General features: G+C 40.6%; 1 protein-coding gene across 2 annotated transcripts in view; it reads right to left on the bottom strand.

Moving 5' to 3' along the window:
* Positions 1 to 1,535: 1,535 nt before the first annotated feature.
* kctd16b (potassium channel tetramerization domain containing 16b) overlaps positions 1,536 to 22,223 on the bottom strand; it is a 64,045-nt gene continuing 43,357 nt past the window's right edge. The window contains exons 3-5 of one of the 2 annotated variants that reach the window (XM_054626500.1): positions 17,753 to 17,767; positions 7,075 to 7,110; positions 1,536 to 1,931 (exon numbers count right to left, since the gene is read on the bottom strand). In XM_054626500.1, the coding sequence (XP_054482475.1) occupies positions 1,536 to 1,931; positions 7,075 to 7,110; positions 17,753 to 17,767 (447 nt within the window). Of the gene's footprint in view, positions 2,000 to 7,074; positions 7,111 to 17,752; positions 17,768 to 22,223 lie in introns of both variants that reach the window. The other variant, XM_054626499.1, reaches the window with a different exon arrangement.

Raw genomic sequence — 22,223 nt, 5'->3', positions numbered from 1 at the left:
GGTCAACAACCTTATTTTGAATCTGAATAAACCTACTGGGGAAATTAAATTGTGCTCTTGAATTGCACTCTTTTAAAAATAGCTGTCTGCCATCTTTGTTGTCTCTGTAAACACAACACAACACAATACATCACACTAACTGAACCAGGAGAACATCAATGCATACATGAATAATGGCTAATTTTCACTAAATACATGACCAAGTTGTCTTTGTAAGTTACCCAGGGACTTCATTAATTACTGTAAACAAGAGCCACATCTATCAGCTCTTTCCCCGTACCCCATCATCAATAACTATCCATAACCTTGACAGCGGTCTGGGTAGAAAGCATCCATCTGTGTTGATGGGTTACCCTGTGTAGCAATTCTGTCCCATTCTGTCTATTTATTGAAGGTGTCATATTGAGCATGGTTTAAATGACCCTACAATTGATTGCTTTCTCTGTAGGATTTATTGTGAGTGTAGTGTTCATTTTGGTCAAGTAATTGACCAAAATGACTATGACGTAAATGGGAAAAGTGTGTATAGGTGTGTTGAATCAGGGCTTTTCTTTATGGAACCTCTGTATTTCCCCATGGTGTGACCGTCAAGTCAAATCCTCCACTCTTTAACTTATCCCTCACACAGTTACCTGGTAATTGCTCCACATCCAGCCAACACGGCAAAAATCAATGCAGTGCAGGGTAGTTTGAGTCACTTGGGGTACGTTTGCAATATAACTGATATTAAAAGAAGAAAATGAATTGTGCTGCTGATAAAATTGTACCTCCTCCTGCTTCAAGAGTTCCATAATGTTGCCTAAAAGTTAAGTAATTGACCCAGCTGTTTACGCCACCCTGGCAGCGGAGTGCTCTGTGTGTATTTATAGTGGGAGCACTGTCGGGACAGCATGAATTATTAATGGATCCTGATGCAGATTTATCCATGACCTCTAGGCCACCTGGGTGCGAACACACACACACACACACACACACACACACACACACACACACACACACACACACACACACACACACACACACACACACACACACACACACTAACACACACATTCACATACTAAATCAGTTTGTCTTTGTGGCCTAAAACATTGGCTCCAGTGATGGTTTTCCATGGAAATGATGACGGATGACCGTGTGTGTAGTCCGGTAACCCTCGGTAACCCCCATTGTAGCCATTAGCAAGCGTTCCGTAGGTTGATCGGTTCATAGAGGTTGTCTTTCACCGACATGGATTGGGATAAATTATTCAAGGCTCTGAAGCATTCAGCAAGTACGGCACATACTTACAGTACATACAGTAGGCCTAAACTACATACACACACATACGTACTATGTCAATAAGAGAACAGTCTGGTTTTTATCTTACTAGCTTCTGTGTAGAATTTCAACCTACTGGCATGAAGGTGATTTTTCCCCCCAGTAACTGGATTCTAATGAGTGTTATCTCCGTTTTGTTGCAAAAGTCATAATCAAAAAACATGTAAACTGATCCGTGGCCTCATGTGTCTGCACCCTCTGTCCAGTTTCCTGGCTCAGAGGCGGTACTTTCTCAGCAAGTCGGCCTGCCACATGTACTTCCTCTCGGGGAACCTCTCTGGGATCTTGATCTTGCGGAAGTCTTGAATGCACTTATCCAGCTCCTCCTCGACCGTCAGCTTCTCTTTCGCCGGCCTTTTCTTGCACGTGCTGGTGTCGCGGGAGCTCGCCGTAAGCGTGCGCATCAAATCACTTTTCCGCCGCTGTTCGGACTGCTGGAGCATGGCGATGGGGCCCTTTTTCGGCGGCCGGTCCAGGGTTTGGACGTTGGCATGATGGTGTGACTGGCGGCTGACGGGGCCACAGATGACCGTTCCCTGGGGAGAGCTGGCTTCTGACTGGCTCTCAGAGCTGGAGGTGGAGAGCTCGTTGAAGGAGGTGCCGCTCTCGCCCTCGCCGTCGCCCTTGTGATTCTTGCAGCAGCAGTCACATGGAGGGGAGGACCAACGGGATGGACCACCTGGAAAGAGACAGAACCAGAGAGGAAGCTTACATTAGAGTTCCCGCAGAGCTATTTTCCCCCCCTTTTCTTTCTTTCTAGACCGATCATTATGAAGAAAAAAACGAGACGGTGACACAAAGAGAGCCACAAATTAGTCAGACAGGAGAAAAAAGACAAAGTAGGAAGCACTGAAGACTGACAGAAAGGAAGGTCATCTTTTGCCAAATGGCTATCACCTAGAACAAAGTGATGTACCATCAGAGACACCTGGCTTGCTTCCAGTCTAATCATGGAAATGAGCTGGCTGTCTGTGTGACAAGCGTACTGTACATTGTTCAGAGAACTACCCTCATAGATCCATGCTTTCAAATGAAACAAGTGAAAGAGCTAAAACCAATTGCAAATATACCATGAATGTCCAGATGTGAATGCTATGAATGTTTTCACAGTAGAACTCTAATGGCTATGGTATTTCAACTTAATAAAAAACAAGAATAACCATTAACTTTGCAAAGATTTTACCTGCACAAGGATATATTGTAGCAACATTGGTATAGACAAAAAAGGTAGAAAACTGGAGTCTGGCAATTTAATTATGAGTAGAGGTTAAACTGTACAGATACTGTATGCGCAAACACTAAAAACCTTCCAATCAACATGACTGGAATCATTTTATTAGACCAGTAATATATGTTGAATTGAACATAAACTCAAAAGAAAAAAAGAGCTTAGATGTAGGGATTTTACAGGTTAAGAGATGTCTAGGCAACATAGTTTCAGCAACATTCAAATGACACTTTTTCAAAGCATTACAGGTCTTAATTAAATGTTCTCAGAACCTTCTGGAGTATTTTTCCATTTCCCTCTAATTCTTTTTACAGATTTTGTGCAATGCTATGAATTTAAGTGGTACAGTTCAGAGGATATTTTTTTATTACAGCCATTATCTCTCAAACACACCATCATTACACTTGAGTACCACCAACTGTTTCCACCTGACCTGGATCTTCCTGTGAGTCAAAAAAGGTGAAAAGTATCTCAGTGTTGATGAGTTTGAGGCAGCCGAGCAGAAGTTGTGGTCTTGACCAGTAATGACAAACACGCAGTGATCTGCAATCATCGCTGAAAGAAATGTATTGCGCATCCTAACCTCTGTGTGATTTTACAGTGAAAGGCTGAAAGACTCACTGTAACCAGAGCAGCATCCTACCTCTCACTGCAGGAAAAAGCCATTTATTTTTCATGCTAACCTCCTGAATAATTGAAGGGGTATCTGTTGCTGATGGACTCCGCTCTGTTTAGTGGGCAGAGAGATCAAAACCCCTGAGGAACACACACTCGCATGCAACGCAGCTCCATTGTGATTTTGGGACCCGCCCCTCACACATAAGCTTTTGATGCATCCTCTGCTCATCAAGTTCAATAGCACTGTTGTTTCTTTTTCATGTGCTGCTGAGCATTTCACTTCAAACGAGATAGAACAAGACTATAAATATTGCTTCTTAAAATAAATGCCCCCCTTGCTTTTACTTTCCGTTCTCTGCAACATATTTAGCTTGTTTGTAGAAAGACAGTGGAACAGAAATCAATTCATCCGACCAATATTTGTCCCTCCGAGAACTGCTCATAAAACAGTTACCACATATTGTAACTATATTTATTTGAGTATAAATAGAAGAAATATTTCTGGGACAGCTTTGACACTTGCACCAAGTGTTATTCTAAACTGCAGGAGGACATACATTCAGTACAGAACACTCTCTCTCTCTTTATATATCTAAATATATATATATACATGTAATGCTACCAGCGTAATCCTAAACCTTGAACCAAGTCTTCACCCTTAAAATGTAATGATTTACCTTCTAAGTACAGGAATTTTGACACCATAAGGAAGGCAAATCCCCACAGTGTGACTCTGTAAACAGATTTGTATGTCCCGACAAGATGGGTTAAACACACCAACACACACTGCTGCCTGCTGTGTATGAAATGAACATCACCCATCTTAGCCGGTGACAGAAATGGAATGCTACACCTTTTGTCACCCATAGCAGCTCTGGGTCTCTTCAATTACCACCGGCATTTACAGCTCTCACATGCACAAAGACAGAGAATACAATAAGGTATAATAGTCTGATTTAAAGATACGCATACAATTAGAAATGTTTCAGCTCCAGAAAAAAGATGTGTTCGTCATCCAGTTGCAGGATAGAGGACGTAACCCCATGATGGATGCAATTACACCCCCCACCCCCAAACCTTTGTTTAGGGACATATGAGTTAATTTATGTCACTCTGAGTGAATAGCTAGCCCTCTGATCGATGAGACGATGAGATACAAACTCGTAATTGGTGTTTTGAAAAATGGCCCCAGACTCTGGTGAATTGTTAAGTCTGCCAGTAGCCAATCTGCCCGTCCAAATAACATTAACACGATGAGACGGCTAAAGCTGCTGTAACAAATGTCTTAAAGAGCCTTTTGTGTGTGTGTGTGTGCGTGTGTGTGTGTGTATGGATGTGTGTGCGGCCTTACATCTGTACATTATATGACATTCTGATTAAACCTCTGTGTAGCTCTTGATACAGTTAGCCTTGACAGCGACACGCTGCTTTAATTTACAGGTATCGTGTATAGCTATTAGCCTCGCTCACACTAAAGGCTACCAGGGAGGGATCTGATTGATCACTTGAGATTTCCTGTCAAACCTTAAGCTCCATGACAAATTGTCCGACAAATAATTAAATTGCAAACAACACATGGACAGACTTTAGAATCCAAGCACTGATAACTCAGATTTGTAAAATAAGTCCTTGAGGGGTGTCGCTACGCAGTGATACTTTAATTAGGTTCCCAAGAGGATATATCCGTGTGCAGTGTTGATGCTTTGTAGCACATTGAGTCATGTTAGTGTTAAAATCAATTTACCCTGCTAATTGAAATTCATAAAAAAGTGTAAATGTGAAGACCTGCACTTTCTTATTGGAATTTACGCTGTCTGGTTGTAATATCTTGCTAATTAAGGTGAAAATTTAACCAGGGTTTATGTAATGTTTATTCAGGTTTTTTTTCTCTCATTTTCTGTCTGGTTGAACTTATTTATATTTTCCTTAATTGCTTCTTCCAGTTGAATCACTGAAGTTAGGTACATTTTTCTGCTTCACACAGTAACTCCCCTCTATTTTCAAGAATCCACAAAATATAACTGTTAACTAATGTGATCCCGATCCAATGCATGGGTCCTAAAGTTCAGGGTATTTTGTAGAGCTGTAGATTAATGATGCATTTTGACAGTGTGCTCTGGAGATTCAAAATTTACACTGATGGAGGTGCCATAATTAAAGGTCAAGGTTTCAGAGTCTAAAGGCAATAGCTGCCACACCAACTGATGGATTTTAATTATACACGGGAGGAATGATGCATCTTGTTTCTTGTGACTTGCCCAAAGGATGCCTGCATCCATCATTCTAGGTAAACATTTCTAATTGAGAGTTAGCTTCTTCTTCAGCTCTTGAGGTCATTTAAAATGCGATACATTTCCCTATCATACCTTGGCAATCAACTCACTGGGGCATTATATTTGTACATCTTGTGAAAAAGCATATATGCTTTTTAGAAAATTACCAATTTCCTGTCTACTTCCTGTATTTTAGCATTCAAAGTCCCAGAAATTGGACCATTTCTCATTATGACAGGATGCTACTGAATGATCTGCTCACTCCAAAAATAACCTGAGGTTCATTGTTCATATCAGTCAGGAGATATCTTGGGGAGAGCGCATCACTACTTCCTGTCAATCACGCCCACATGCATGTCAGCATGTTTTGGAAAGATTAATCACAGTGGAGTCGGGGAGGAGGCGTGGCTACTGTAGCAAGAATATGTCTGAATTCTGACTGAATATTCATGTTTAATATTGTAACTGATGGCACCTTATGTACAATTCTCTAGATTGTTTAGTAAATGATAAAAGATACAACTTAAGTCCATAGAACAGGAAAACACATTCACACCATATCATATAATTTCTTTCTCAAAAACTCGAAATTGTCATACAAGTCTTTTCATGTGATTCTTGACAATGGTTACTCTCACTCTTGTTTGCTAATAACTATGACTAAACAATATTCAGAGCGTTAATATAGAAGCAGCAAAGGTTACAATATTGCAACCTTAGTTCTGTAAGGACAGGAAGAGCCCTCTACCTGTGGCTGAATGCCTGATCAGCCGACTCTAAAAATGGTCAACGATGTTGATTGTTAGTGGAGCTATGGCAGGCCCAAGTGACACCCTGGTTTTCACTTTAAGCATTGTTAGCTGCTAGCTGCAGGCTCAACCATTACCATATTCAGAGCTGTGTGGAGGCACCAGCTATGCGCTGAATTTCAAGTTTTTATGTCACCCTTCATAACAACTGTTTTCAACTCCAAAATGGCCCCGCTGCCTCACCAATACGACCTAAATGAATAATATATTGGTTAATTTATCAACTAAATTAAAAAAGCTACATGCAAGAAAAAAACATGTGCTGATGGTAACAAGAATACTGCAGTCAAACATGCCATATGATGACATCAAGCAAACCCAGATAATAATAATCTATTCCAACTTGACTGAACATGGATACATCCTGTCCAATACATCTCCTGTATTGTAAAAAAAAAAAAAAAAAAAAAAAAAGCCACCCAAAAGAAAGATAATTGGACTCATGGCTGGAAGGCAGCCAGCTCAAACCTGGACCCTCAGGCTAAAAATTGGGCAAGAAAGTCTGCCAGGAGCGCTTGTCTTGAGTTTTGAGCACTGCACTTAATCCCAAGACTGCTATAGGGTGCAGAACAAACTTTGCTTATACTGCACTGCTCCTGAATTAAATTGTGTTTAACTGTTTACATTTATGGCAGGGAAATCTTTGCAAGGTATCTTTGCTGTGATTTAGTGTCACATAAGGTCACATCAAATGTTTTTATTTCTCCCTGACTTTTTTTCGGCATGTAAACTGTATCAAGAATGTGCTAATGACTTGTGTTTAGTTTATGCCAAGATAGCAATTTAAGTAACAAAAGCAATAAAGAAAAAAAAGTTGTGCATTAACATTTTTGAAAGAAGTTCTTTTGTGTTTTCTGTGCTCCTCAATCTTTCTCAGTTTACGTGTGTGTTTCTGAACATACTCTCGGCACGTGTTTGTAAATGTAAATGTTATCCACAGTTTGTGTAGACCCTAATATAGTACATGGCATGATGTGCTCTCATGTGAGAGTAAGGTCACACTTTCCTTCAGGGCTGAGTGCATGATGTTGGTGGATTGCATACATGTACTGTGCCCGTCATAGTTCACGCACATATATGTAACATGTGACCGATGATGCACATTAGATGAGAGCTTTGTGCAGGTTAGTTTGTGTTTTTCATTGGAGCCTCACTTCCTCCATAAAGGCTACATTATACATGTTGTAGTGCGCCATGTGTTTGTGTACGTGTGTGTGTGTGTGTGTGTGTGTGTGTGTGTGTGTGTGTGTGTGTGTGTGTGTGTGTGTGTGTGTGTGTGTGTGTGTGTGTGTGTGTGTGTGTGTGTGTGTGTGTAAAGTATGCACCAAAAGCGTGTGTATGCCTGGGGTCATCCCTCAGTGTGTAAGTGACATTGGCCTTGGAACTATTATCTGTGTGCCGTTGGGCAGTGAAAGGGAGGCTGATGTCAGGTGGGGTTCCCATTTGTGTCATCAGAGGTGTCAGACTGTCGGCCGTGCCTCTGGCCAGCATCACTCAGCGCACACACCCTCTGTGTGTGTGTGTGTGTGTGTGTGTGTGTGTGTGTGTGTGTGTGTGTGTGTGTGTGTGTGTGTGTGTGTGTGTGTGTGTGTGTGTGTGTGTGTGTGTGTGTGCGCCTTGTGTTGTACTGTATATGCAGCGGTTGATTCATGTGATCTCATGTTGTTTCTTTTCCAGGGAAGTGGGCAGGAGGTCTGACTGAAGTCTAATGACTGTCACATACTATTACACACACACACACACACACACACACACACACACACACACACACACACACACACACACACACACACACACACACACACACACACACACACACACACACACACAGAATGCTTCCTGACAGGTGCTCCAGGCTCTGATGTATTGATCTCAGCGGGGACCTTCACAACTTGTGTTAGCTGTGGCCAGTAAAAAGACCTGGCTGACTCACACTGTGCTCACAATTGAATAGAATGAACACAGTGAACACACACTCAAACAGTACAAACCTAATTTTCTATCCACATATTTCATTTCCTCGGATCAGCTGACACTATATGGCTTGGAATTAACACATTTCAAGGTATTTTGTCGACTTACACCATGGTGGCTGACATCAGGCTTAGTGTACCTACAGTATTTGACAAGTGGATAAGAAGTGCTTTGTCACACTGATTACGAACTCTCAGGTGTGTCTTTCCGAACAGAACAAATTTTGCGCCCCCTAAGATTGGCAGAATTTAGCAGCAACCACTGACCTTAATATAACCACACTATCTATTAACCTGACCATAGCCATTTGACTTGTGAAGCTTCTCAACATTAGTACATACTCTAGAAGTAAGCAAGCACTGAGCTTGTTTAATTCCATTATTTTCTTCCATCCCCATCTCTGAAACACCATCCAAGTGTCAAATGTCTTTAAACAACTCATGCAGGAACATTCGCTTTTGTTCCCAATATATTGCAAAAGATAAAGATAGACATATCCCTCAACATGTTGGGTTTTCTGGGAGAAAGAAAAAGAAAACTTCTCTTCATTGAGTAGATTTTCAAAACAAGGGAAAGCCTACAAACGCAGGATTGTTTGTTGGTCATATAAAAGACTTTTCACTAACACTTAAATGGGTTCTTAATTTATTATTTTTTCTTGAAGTGGTACAATTTTTTTTGTCCTCACTTTTCAGCTTCCTCTCCTCCTCTCCCCATGTATCTCCCCCGTAGTGTTCCCCTCCTAATGTCTGTATCGATGGGTTGGGGCATCACGGGAAGTGTATGGACGATTGCCCTCTGATTGATTTCTGTCATACAGCCTCTCAGCACTGGGAGGCTGTTCACCTGAGATAAATGATGTTGGCACAACAAAAGCAAATAAACCTCTTCCATCCATCACTTCCCCTCCGTCAGTTCTTTTTCTGCTTCCCACCTCAACTCTGCCGTCTGCCACCGTACGCCTTCTCTTCCTGTCTCTCCCTCAGTTTCTCCCATCTTGTTTTGCCTTTATCGCTCAGATTGAGGTTTTCAACTTTTTCTCATCCATCAGTCACTTTTTGTTGTAACTTTTTCGTTCATTTTGGCAAGTCAGCAGTCCTAATAGATGGTTATGTGTGTCGGACTCCTGCACTTGTACGGACCTCATATTGGATTCTGTCAGTTTGATTTAATGTTGTATTTGAACTTGTACTGAACAGACAACCGATTGGAAAATGTATCATTTCTGTAAATAATGAAAATTAGCTAGGTAATCTAACAATAGGCCCAGAGAACCCCAAGAACGAAAAACTCACTGATTGTAAATAACTGAAATCCAGTCCGTTCAGCATTCTTTTTTTTTTTTTTCACATTGATTGTCATCTGATTTAGGCTACATAATGTGAGAACTGTATGAAAACAGACACTTGTTACATACCATCAAAGCTTATTTTGTGATAAAGTGTTGCAATTAACTTTTCTTTCTTCTAACCACCTCCGCTCAACCTGCCTCTCCTCATCTACTTCTCTCACTTTGATCATTGAGTCACTCTGTCCTCCAGTGGATTTATGAAATTGAAACATAATTTTGCATGTGGGAGTAAACGCCAAATGTTGGCTTTAGAGGGTTTTGTAAACAAATGTAGCATTAATTTCTCCCTCTCTAAACACCAATGCCTCTGGCCCAACATTGACCATAAGGCCAAAAACCTGAAATGTCAGCTAGCGAGCATGTTTTTGTTTGTGCATAAATGTTAATTGTTTGTACAAAGAGTCACATGTCCACAGCCAATTTATCAATATAATAACAACATATAAAGCACTAGCTCCTCTGTATAAGCCTCCGATCATACATTCTAATGGTTTTTAGTGATTATTAATGAAAGTTGAGTTAATAATCCCAAGGGAAGTTGTAATTATATGAATGAGTGTTTCTTCCACCCGAGCAAACACAGTGAGAGAACAGAAAGAAAGAGTTTGTTCCTCCTTTGAGCATCAGACCGATGTTTAGCGCCATAGAGAAATCAATCAGAAAAGATGGAAAATGAGGCTCTGGCTGTACCCTGTGTGATTTTTTAGGAATATGAGTCTATTTTCTGGTTCAGAGCTGATATCACTGCTATGAAATTGATTTTTTTTTAGGTTCAAAAGCTGAGATAAATGCTCTTTGGGTCCACAAAGTCGGTTTTATTTTATTGTTAACGGAGCGGCACCCAGCGCCAATGGCACAACCTAATTCCATCACAGGTTAAATGTAATAAAAATATGATAATGTGTTTATCCCTACAAGGAGATTATGTTTTATTTGATTAAATCTGCAGGGCAAAGAGAGGTCAAAAGAACAGCAACTAGAGTTGGCAGTAATTCAGAGTCTTGCCCAAGGACACTTCAGCATGACAGATGCTGGTCAACTCTGAACCTGCAGGAGCCTGCTTTACATCTCAACTGTCTGGCTTTCAGCTGTGCGGAGAAGCTCAGTTGGTCAGATATTGATTGAACTGTCCCTGGCCCTTTTGAATGAGACATCAGCTGCCAAAATGAAAATTCAGCATATTCAGAATGCTAAAGGCGTGTGTTTCTGAGCATATTGTTTGTTCGAGCTATATTTGCAAGGTTGGCATAATAGATTATGAGAATGAAGCATTTCTTATCCCTCTTCTCCCTGTCTTCCTCTTGATGCAGCATAATTAGCCCCTGGCAAGGCAGCGTGAAATGATGCGTTTGGCTGTTCAGCTTCTTAAAACCAGCCACTTATTTTATGCCAACGTGTTTTTCACCCCCGTTTTACGGGTCGTATGCCTCGGTGAGAGCCCTCTTGCACTCACGCTTGTTATGCTTTGTGTGTCTGTTGAGTGAAAATTCCTCTCTTCCGTACAAGCAGGTGTTTCATTTTGTCTGCTGAGAGTGACACTGCTTGATGACAGGAGTTTTCATTTCTAGCAGCACATTTTTGTTTTTCCTCTTGTTGTCCCTCATTCTTTCTATCTATTGATTTTCTCCTCTCCTCCAGCCCTAGGGTCTTTACTGTAAATCTCAAGGTGTCTATTATAAAGCCACAGTAATCATCGAAAAATGTATATAACACATGCCTCTGCATGTATAATTCACCGTATGTTTCGGAAGCACAGTGCCAGGCTTTTTTCCTGAGCGATTACAAGAGGTACTTTGGCAAAATTGGCCCATGTTCCGAGAAAAAATGTGATTCCACTGGCACTCGCTTTTATTCTCATCTCAAGTTGACTGTGTGGAACAAAGCAGTAAGGGGGGGGTTGAGAACATAAAGATGCAAAGAAGCCACAAGTATGGTTTGAAGTTCTTGTTGGTTTGAACATGAAGGAAAATTACCCATTCACTAACATAGACCAGAAGTGCCCTAATTGTAACAGTGGGGACTTTGGTGGTTTTAGACACTTCCAAATAGCAGTGCGGATGCAGGCACAGAGACATTTTCATCTTAAAGTACAATCCTACTGATTACAAATCAAGCCCCCTCTCCAAATGTTCAAAAGGTTGCCATTTTAGATTTTTATTTTTTTTTGACAAGCACCAGCTTTCGTCAGCATTCATTAGTAATACTTGCAAATTATCACTTTCAACCCACGATATACAGACTGCTCTCTTAAACATTCATCATGATGCAAATGAATGATCCTACTCTGAAAAAAACCAACTCTGGTCCGTCTCTCTCGGCTCACACTGACCGCCAGGGCATCAGTGCTCATACTGTTACAGCTCATACAGTATTTACAACTTTATGATCCTGCTTATATATATAAATGTTAGAGGAGAAATGTTGAAAGTAAAATAAAAGCTGAAGCATTCCTTCTATAAATTGTGAAAATGAAACGATGGCTTCATGCATTCTCATTTTTGGTCTTTCACAATACATAAGTATCACACAGAGTGATGCCACAGCCATTAGAGTGTTATTATTGCATGCTAAAACATGGTTATTGAATGAACCAGCCATACGTTAAATATATATTTATTATCACATTGTTTGGAAACTTTTTCGTAATTTTCAGTCTGTAATAGGATCTACTCAAAGCCACCCATCAATCCACATATCTGCCAATCTATCCATCATCTACTATTTCTCCATTACTTCTTTACCTTTGACCCATTTTTAATTATCCATCCTTTTTGTGTTTATGAACTGGAACAGCAAACATCAATGTCGCTTGAAACGTAAATGATAAATCTCAACACAACATTGATGCAAAGGGTAAAAGTGGCCCTCGGAGTTAACAAAATGCTGGTAGAATTAAAAATGAGGGTGAGAATAATCAATTAACAGCAGCAGTCTCCATCTGCAGTTTACCAGTCCAGTTCCTTAGCGCTGATTTCAAACATTCACGTGTGAATTGGACTATGTCCCCAGTGGGCAAACATTGGTGATTAATGGGAGCCTATGACCAGGTGTTTTTTTTACAGTGAGAAAAATAGAGTGGTTTTTAATCTGAAAGCTGCGGAGCGAGCAGTCTGAGGCAGCATGAAATGTTGTCACCGTGCAGCCAGCAGTAAAAGAAAATACAGACTGCACATACAGTAGAGTGCTGCAATATCAGTAAATATAACAACTTCACTCTACAGTCAAAAAGGGTGGAAGGTGTACAGAGAAAAGGATATGGCAACTACTGAAAGACTGAAGATTAAGTATTGGTAAAATATGAAGTTGAACAAAACAATATTTCATTGGGCAAAGAATCTGACTTAAAGTTGATTTATGTGGCTGGGTGTCGTATAAAAAATGAAAAGACAAAACATTTAAGTTTATGAGTTTACACACTGTGAACATTTGAAAAATGGTTGAAGACATGGTAATAAAAGTCCAAACTGCCAAAGCATTTGTGCTTGTCAGGAGCAACAAACACAGTGTCCAGTGATGAATTATCTATGATCAACTAACTGTAATCAAATAATGTAATCGCCAAACAATCGCACAAGCATTATCACTGCCCAGCAGAGCGCTCACCAGCCACTATCTCTGTCACACACGTTCACTCATTATCCATCTGTTACACACACACACGCAAGGTCGGGAAGGTTACTCACAAAAATGTAATTGCTTACAGATTACTGAATGTTTCCCTACAACTGTAGTAATCTTGACACTGTGCTGACTCTGTGATGGTTTCAGTCATATCTTGGATGACTCCGCTTGCAAGCTCTGGCATCTGAGGTTAAATGGCACTTCATTTCATTTTAATTCCACCATTATCATCATCTAAAAAAATGATGATCCATTTTTCATCTTTTATAAGACTACTTCATTCATTCTTTTTTTGTCATCATTAGCAGCTTCAGGCCTTATTGTCCCTCATTTTCTCCTCATCTCCTTTTTTCCTCCACTGACTATCAGTCTCATTTTTGTTCAGTTTCCATCCACTCATAAATTCTCAGTCAATCTCCACCCTTTGTCTCCCCAATCTGTCATCTGACCCCTCTTACCCCTTTCTGCCAACATAATGGAGTGCCATTGCAGACTTTTCTCTCTGTCTCTCTTTCCTTCTAGAGTCTGCAGTCTCACTTTTTAGTTATTTTTCTCAACATCTTTTCCTAGTCACTTGCTCTAAGTCGGAATTTTAAAGCTCCGTCCTCGATTGACCCAGGAATTGTGCTTCATTATCACTTTTCTTCTGTGGTCTCACATAGCCAGACCTATCTCCACAGGGCTGTGTCAGTCATTAGTCTTGTCCGGCATTTAGCCCAGGATGCAGCAACGACACCCTTGCAAAATAGATAGCGCATAGTGAACTGTGAGGAGAATGCAGGCTTAAATAGTTGGCTAATGGCATGCTGGCAGTCTCCATCTGGTGAGTCAGACTACTTTTGCTCCGATGCTGAATGCATCAAGTCTTTTTGGGTGTCCATAATAGTGAGTGTCCGCCTTGACCTACCCCTTAGATCCATGAACAAGTATCCAACATAGTCTGTAAATGATGCAAGTCAGTTGTTTGAGGCTTGGATTCAACAGAGTGCAAGACATGTTCAATAACAATCACGGCTTCTCCTTCTCACGATTGTCTTCCTTTAGATGTTTCATCCACAAGACCGCCACTGACTGATAGTTTTTTAGTTTATTGTCATTCTTATTACTAATTAAATCACACTTCTTGACCGTTGTAATGTAGCTGAAACGTTCAGCACTCGTCTGTATTAGTGACTGCGTGACTAAGCTGTTTGTAACTAAATGGAGGTGGAAATTAAGCAACCACTTGCAGTTATAACTCAATGAAATTATGATTTATTGTTTTCCCAAAGCACTTTTTATACAACTATGACTTGCATACCTGAAAAGTGTGCATTAACTCATTGAAATAATGGGTAATGATTAAGGATCATTGTTTATCAATGCCTAGTTTCATCTAATTTCCAGGCAATCTCACAGGTCAAACATGTTTTTTGACCTGTAAGTATGATTCAAAATATTGTATATCTGTAAATGGGCAGCGCAATGGATGACTGGCAGGGAGGCAAAAACCAAAAGCTGAAAAAGAAGGGAAAAAGAGACCGCTAAATGTGCTGTAGAGAGACGGAAAAAAAGAGAGCAGCAACATGAAGACATTTACAGTAGGTTAAGTTAAATAATGTCACTTCCCCTCAAGGAACATCCTATCCCTTTTGGTAACCTTCTAATTTATCACCAGGTCATGGCATGTAGTTGACATTATCAGGTAAGGGATGGTCATTCCTTTGACCAGCCTTGTGGGGTGTTGAGGTTTTTCTCTTATTTATTAGACCTTATTCTGTGCTGCCTGTGGCTTCTTTGTCACATTCATACACGTCAGGTAAAGGCATTCAATACACATACAAATGTTTTATTGCTATGCTGCCTTTTAGTGGATACGGCTCTGCAGTAGTTCATGAACAGTCAACACACGGCTCCCATGTGACCACTTGAATTTAACAATTCATGTGACTGGCACTGATTTCCCCCGAGGAGTGTGCAGCAAGACATCTCAAGTGCCTTTGGAAGTAAAGGCGTTGTCCATTTTGTGGACTGGAAAGCGGTGGTGGACTGTCAGGAACAATCCTGACAGAATTAAATATGTCAGATACAGAAAATAATGAGTTCATGAAACAAACTGCAAGGAGATTTGTACTGTAACTATTAAAAGCACAACATTCTAAAACCAAATAATAGTTTTAAACAAACATCTGCAATTCTGGGTTCAGACAGAATCAGTGTGGACGTCCAGCATGGATGGTTTGAGTGTTGAAGGGATTGACTGAAAAGTAAATGAATCAAAAGATTAAGAAAGGCGTTTGTTGGCTCCGAAGGGTAAAGAGACTGAAAGGCGTCTGATCAATACAACCTTATCGTGGTGTAAAATCCTCTCACATCCTGGCAGGACTCTCTGTACTTGGCCTCTTTATCTCTGATACCATCATGCTCCTTTTTTTTTCTTTTTTTACTGGATCTGTTTTACTCTTTTAAAGCAGGCGGCCACATGCTCAAGAATTGCCTTTTCTTTATTGTGAGGGCGAGCTGAGAGAGGAAACAGATGCGATGAGCTCTGGAGAGATTTGGTCTGAGGCCAGCAAGGATAATTTTCAATTTAGGCTTTTAGACAGGGCTTTACCACAACACCATCTTCTGGTGTTGTGAATCTCCCTCTTTAATGCTTTCCCTCTGTGCAGGTGGCTGTGAGAGTGCATGCTTATGAGAGTTTAACATCTCATCCCAATGAATGCTGCGAAAAACAAAACAGTACGTGAACTTGAGAACTGCTTTCCCTCTTTACACTCCACTCAAGTGCCTCAGTCTGGAGCATGATCTGTAAAAGGCTCGTCGCAGTTGTCCCATTTTACCTGGAGTATTCCCAGCAGGGAGGTTTTAAAGAAAACAGCACAGGGCAGGATGTGCAAGAAAAAAGCATGGTTGGTGAACCACAATGAATAGGATATTCCCTGAGGGGAAGTGACATTCTTTAACTTAACTACTGTAAATCTCTCTACATGTTGCTGCTCTGTTTCTCCGTCTTTCTACGGCACATTTTGCAGCCTCTTTTTCCCCTTCGTTTTCTCATTTGTTTTGCAGCTTTTGATTTCTGCTTCCCTACCAGTCCTCCATTGTGTTGCCCATTTGCAGGCATTTTGTTAAAACTGGAGACATTATTTCTCTCCCTGTGTGGTCGCTCTGTTTAAAAGTCATCACTGATTCTCCCAGATTGGCGCACGCAATGCGATGACGACAAATGAGGGGAAAAATCGAAAAAGGAACAGCTTGGGCAAACAAAGTCCACGTCATGCGTGGACTTTGTTTGCCCAAGCTGGCTCTGAGCTATTTTTGTGTGTAAGCTTGCCTGTCTGGGAAGTTTTTTAAACAAATGGGTGTTCAACATTATTTCCAACGTCATCATATTGGCCAGATCTGATGGTGATAATGTCGGTATGGAAGGACAATGACAAAGCTGGACTGCTGGTTACCATCCTTGGCAGTTCAAAGGCTGCGCTGCCTTGAAGAAATTAGCCTTGAAATAGAGTTGGAACAGGAGGGGTTTTGGAGCCACAAGCACTGGACAGCTTCCCACGGGCCTCATTAGAGACTCTGCATGGTGGGGAGATTGAGGAAGTGGGGCACAGCGAACCAAAACACACAGACACATGCACAAAGTTCATGCATGTTCTCAAACACACACATATGCCGTTTCAATCTCTCTCTCTCTCTCTCTCTCTCTCTTTCTCTCTCTGTAGCCCACACATTCATACATGCAGACACGTAGCAGCGGGGGGCGGAGAGCCTTAGATCATGACGGAGTTCGGACGGATGTAAAGCATAGAAAAATGATCGTGTCACTTGAAATTTCTTCACAGCAAAAGCCAAAGGAGCTAATTGAAACCCCAGTGTTTTGTAAGTGACATTGTTGTCTTGTCAGTTTAGTTAATTAATTGCATGCGTTTTTCTGGGTGTTCATGCGTGTGAACATCTGTGTGTGTGTGTGTGTGTGTGTGTGTGTGTGTGTGTGTGTGTGTGTGTGTGTGTGTGTGTGTGTGTGTGTGTGTGTGTGTGTGTGTGTGTGTGTGTGTGTGTGTTGGGTCATTAGCTTCGACAGCTTTGGCTCATTGTGACTTTTAGGGGTTCTCCAGAGTTGAACTCACGCTAAGAGCCATTAAGCCACTCGTCTTTTCACGCAGCTGGTGAGCACGAGTGTGTGTGTGTATGTCTCAATGTGTGTGTGTCTGTGTGTGTGTGCATGTGCGTGCATGTACTGGGAGCAGTCTGTGTTCCGACACCCTACATTTAGCTCTTCTACAGCTCGCTGACGTCGCTCCGTATGCTGTCTCTCAGTTTCTGTCCTATACGTCCTTCACAATGTGTGATTTAAGCTTTTGTAACACACGTGGACACGCAATGATGCGGGGAAAAAAAGATTACCTGGTAAAAGTCACTATTTTCTTAGGGAGGTGTTGGCTTAAAAATCGACAAATTACCATATGTACATCCATGACCGTAACAACTAGTGAGGACATCAACAAAATAAGCACCTGCTTTCATAAGTACCTGCTTTCATAAACTGTGAGGAAAAGTTTTTCTTATAAATGACATGAAGTTCTTTTGGCTCAGCAAGCTGAAGCATGAGTGTTCTGTACCATTTGGTCACTATGTCAAAGATGAAATCCAACCCACATAATCATCTGCTGTCCCTCGCACATAATCCCCGTCACTCTCCACTAAAAGACAGATTCTGTGGAAAATGTCATGTGTAATTCTATTTAATAAATGGAAATACTCACCGTAGTTGACATATGTTTAAAACAGTTTTAGTCATTGTATTGTTTTCATTTTAGGGAATTTAACTTTAATTATTGATTTGTTTCATCGCAGTTACATGGAATATATGTCCTTTTTGTAGTAGACATGTTGTATGATATACTGTATTCAAAAAATATATTAAAATATATCAAATAGCAAATTGTTTTTAGTTATGTAAATCACTGTTGCTGTTTTGTAAGTTAATGGCTTACAATGATGAGTTTTACAATTTCTTTTTTTGTTTTCAGTCTGTAAATTGATCTAAGGCCGTTATGTTTGTGCAGACTGACGGCAGAGAATCTTTGACTTAAGCATTTGCAACGGGAAAAAAAGCAGCTCAGGGGTATTTTATGCCTTGAGGGTACTTATACAGCTTCGAGCCATGTGGCATCCAATCAGATCTGCAAAAAAGACACAAACGTATTCTTTATGTGCAAATGCATGCTAATGCACTGTATCTACAACTAGTTACTTCTGATAAGCAGATTCATACACAGTTCGCCTTGTTTGTTAGATTCCCACAGTTTCCCATCAGCTCCTACTGCTAAAGTTCAATAGCATACAGCCGTTGTCTTGTAAAGAGCCCTGATGGCACAGTAGGAGGGTGTGTAGTCCTCTCCTCCCCACCAGGAGTAAAATAATTCACCATACATCATACGACCCCTGGCAGCAGCAACATGTTCTTAAGGAGGCAGACAATCAAAGCAGCTTTCTGCTGTTGCCATGAGGAAATTTAGATTTATTCTCTGAAGGTGTTCAATTACACGCGTTGGTGGAAATAAAGGCTTTTTTTTACTGAAGGCATTTTGACATGAAAACCACAGGTGTAAATAATGACATTGACAATGGCTTGATTCCATTCAGCTACTTCCCTTTCTGGGTCCTGCATTGTGCATGCTGGCTCACTCCATTCGTTTTATCTCACAAAACGTTTTAGGCTTTGCTGAGGTGATAAAGTCAGTGTATGGATAGTAGGCTAAACCTGAGGTAGAAGAAAACAGTATATATCTGTGTGGAATGATAAGGAGACTGTAACTTTCCTTAAATTAATACATGATTCAAAGATAAATGCCACATTTCCATCATGTTTTCCACATCGTTCTCTTTCGTACCCCAGGCAAAAACATTAGTTTTCTTGACTTTTTAAGATTTTCATCTATATTGCTTTAATAGCATCTCTTCTTTCATATTAATGGAAAGAAAAAATACAAAATACACATTTAGGTGTTTATTTTACTACTTTGTCATTTTGCGTCTTTAGATTTCTCCTAAATTTACCAAAAGCTAGCATTAGATAATGACTCATTTGCATATTTAAACATAATATTAATTGCACCCAACTGAAGAATCAGTTTTTTCAGTGTGACTAATGGATCTATTGATGAAAACTACCCCTACAGCCATTTCTATGTGTGTCTTTAAGCTCACTAGATGTGTAGGAGAGAAAATTGCAGCTCGCTAAGGCTTCAAAAAATCTTGAAATGGCAGCATGAATGTTGATTGCAGGCGGCAGGTGTTGGTGGCCCTGTTTGCATGTGTGCTTGATGGATTTCATTTGCCAGATGTCAGCTCCCTTTAGCAATAGTTGTGACTCAGCAGGACAACAGAGGGAATGAACATCTCTCTGAATCGCTCCCATCTGCATCTGTCACTGTTGTGCTCTGTAACCATATGTTGCTTTTCATATTCGATTGGATTTTGAGAACTCTTACTGGCCTTGACTCCAAACACAACTCTGCCTCTACCCCTGCCACTCTCCAGCCATCCAGCTGTCTGTGTAAGATACACCACTTCTCTAATCTTCTAATTGGTAGGTAGTCTAGGCCATTACCTGAGCGATGACAGGGTGGAATCGATAAGAGGCACAATGCTAAACGATGTGTCCCGCTGTTTCTCTCGCTTTCTCTATTACTCCCTGTCTATTTCTCAGTCTCTGCCCATTTTGCTCACCCTCTGTGTTTAAATTCACAGTATCCAAGGCAACAACCATTCACTCTCAACACAACGGTGAAATGAACACTCCTTTAATTTTGTCTTTATTACTGCCCCGTTGTTCTTTTCTTCATCTCCTCTCCATATTTCATACGCACTCAATTTGAAATTGCCGGCAAGGTTTGCAAAACTGTCTCCTTGTGCTCCATCAGCTTACAGGTAATCAATGGGAACCTGGTTCTCAATCACTGCCAGTAATTTACCCCCACCAGCCTCCACACTCTCAAATTATGCATTATTCACTGTGTGTCACTGCATGGCATGGAGCGGCCCGTGTGATGAACAGTCTTTTAATGGACATTGATGATAGATGTAAAATAGAGGGAACATGATGCCGGAGAAAGAGAGAGAAGAGATGATTGGAAAAGAGAGAGGGGTCAGATAGGACATGCCTTTATGACACAATAAGGATGGTTCATTTTACAGCCAGCAGAGATGGAAACAAACTGACAAAAAGAGAGATGAAGAAGGAAAAAAAAAATGCGTATAGGCTGAATTCAGGTTTGCATTTCGTTCCTACTTTCTACTGATCCCTCTGTTCATTTTAGCAAACGAACATCATCATCATCATCATCAATCGTCATCATCATCATCATCATCATCATCATCATCATCATCATCATCATCATCATCATCGTACAGTTTACATTGAAATGCTCTCTGTGCAGCACTTCATTGTGAGTAAACATTTATCCGTCTTTCTTTGCAATTCAACTCTTTACAGACACCATTTGAATAAAGGCTCCTTCATTCCAAGCCGTGTGAATAGACTTCACTTCTTGGACCGTTGTCACGTCTTAGCTTCTCGAATATGTGCATGCATACAGAGCAGAAAATGAATAAATTCCCCCTAGTAGAATTATGTAGGGCTGAAAATCTTATTTGAAGCCTGCAGTGAGCGGCCCCGCCAGATTATTCACCTAAGCGGAGCCAGAAAACGGTGACAATCAGTGATTTCTAGAGCAGGGCAGAACTTCATAAAGCTCTGTCATGGACGACCAAATTCAAGTAAACAAATAAAAAAATGGATGATGGATGAGAGTGAGTTAGAAATTCATAAAGTTAATGATTTTTTTTTTTATCCTATGGTAAATATCTGTCAATGTCAGTGGATTTGACATGTTGAGAGAACAGTGTGTTGTCTGGAAACATAATATATAATAGAATATAGCCTTTGGTTTACCTTTGTTTAGTTAAATATAGAAACTCATTGAAATGTCAGAAATAATGTGAAAATAAAAAAAGGTAGACAACCCACACATCTTTGCCCAAGAATAAAGATTTACTTTTTCTGCTGCCGCTTTCTCAAGATAAGATTTTGTCAGTCAATCTCCTGGTAGGAAACGGCACCAATCCTTCATTACAGATTGCACTACATATGCTGACAAAACAAACAAGCCAGAGGTGAAAGCATGTATACAGTTCCCTATTTGCGAAACAGCATGATAAATTGACAGCAAAATCTGGCGGTAAAATAAGCAGTTTTTACTCCCAGAATTACATTTGAACCTTGCATAATATCTCTGCGAGCTAAGAATAGTAGCTCCTTTATTTGGAACAGGCTGCTGAAACTCCTACTCGCATGTAGTCTTTTAATTAGGACATTGTCTGAGTTTCAGCCTGGTAATCTGTGAATATTCCTGAAAAGCTCTTACTGTTCTCCAGACCAATTAAAATGCAGTGTGCAAAAAGGCCTCGAAGGGCCCCTTAGGTAGTCTCGCCTTGTGCTCGACAGGCTTTCTGTCAAAACTTATCTGGCAGAGCAGAAGATATTTACATATTGAGCACGGAAACAGATATCATTATACTGATATTGAGCCAGTACTTCTGTGTTGAGGATGGAGGGCAGGGGGAGGGGGTAATCACAGCAGCTGGATCAGCCCAGACTCACTCAGTAGCACTTGTAACCTACAAAAGCCCTTACTCCATTTTCAAAGCAATGTCACTTTTAGACAGCGATACACAGGGGATTTTTGAAGCAGCAGCCCTTCAGATTTCTTATTAGCAACAGTGTTAAGAACATGCTGACAGAATGTGATGTTCATTAAAGCTTGTGTTAATTGATCTCTAGTCGCTCTGTCATAACGTAGCAGTGGATACATGTTGAGCTGGATGGGGAGTTGAAAGATTCACCGTAGAATCTGGTTTAAACGTCGTATTTTGTACATTTTGCGCTCACATTTTGGTTGTCTAAATGATCTACATTCTATTTTTTTGGATGCCCATGAAAGGATATGTATGATCTAAAGGTGTAATTCCTATATCAATAG

This window comes from Anoplopoma fimbria, chromosome 24 (genome assembly GCF_027596085.1).
Source record: "Anoplopoma fimbria isolate UVic2021 breed Golden Eagle Sablefish chromosome 24, Afim_UVic_2022, whole genome shotgun sequence".
Lineage (NCBI taxonomy): Eukaryota > Metazoa > Chordata > Actinopteri > Perciformes > Anoplopomatidae > Anoplopoma > Anoplopoma fimbria.
This window is presented reverse-complemented; position numbering and strand designations above follow the sequence as displayed.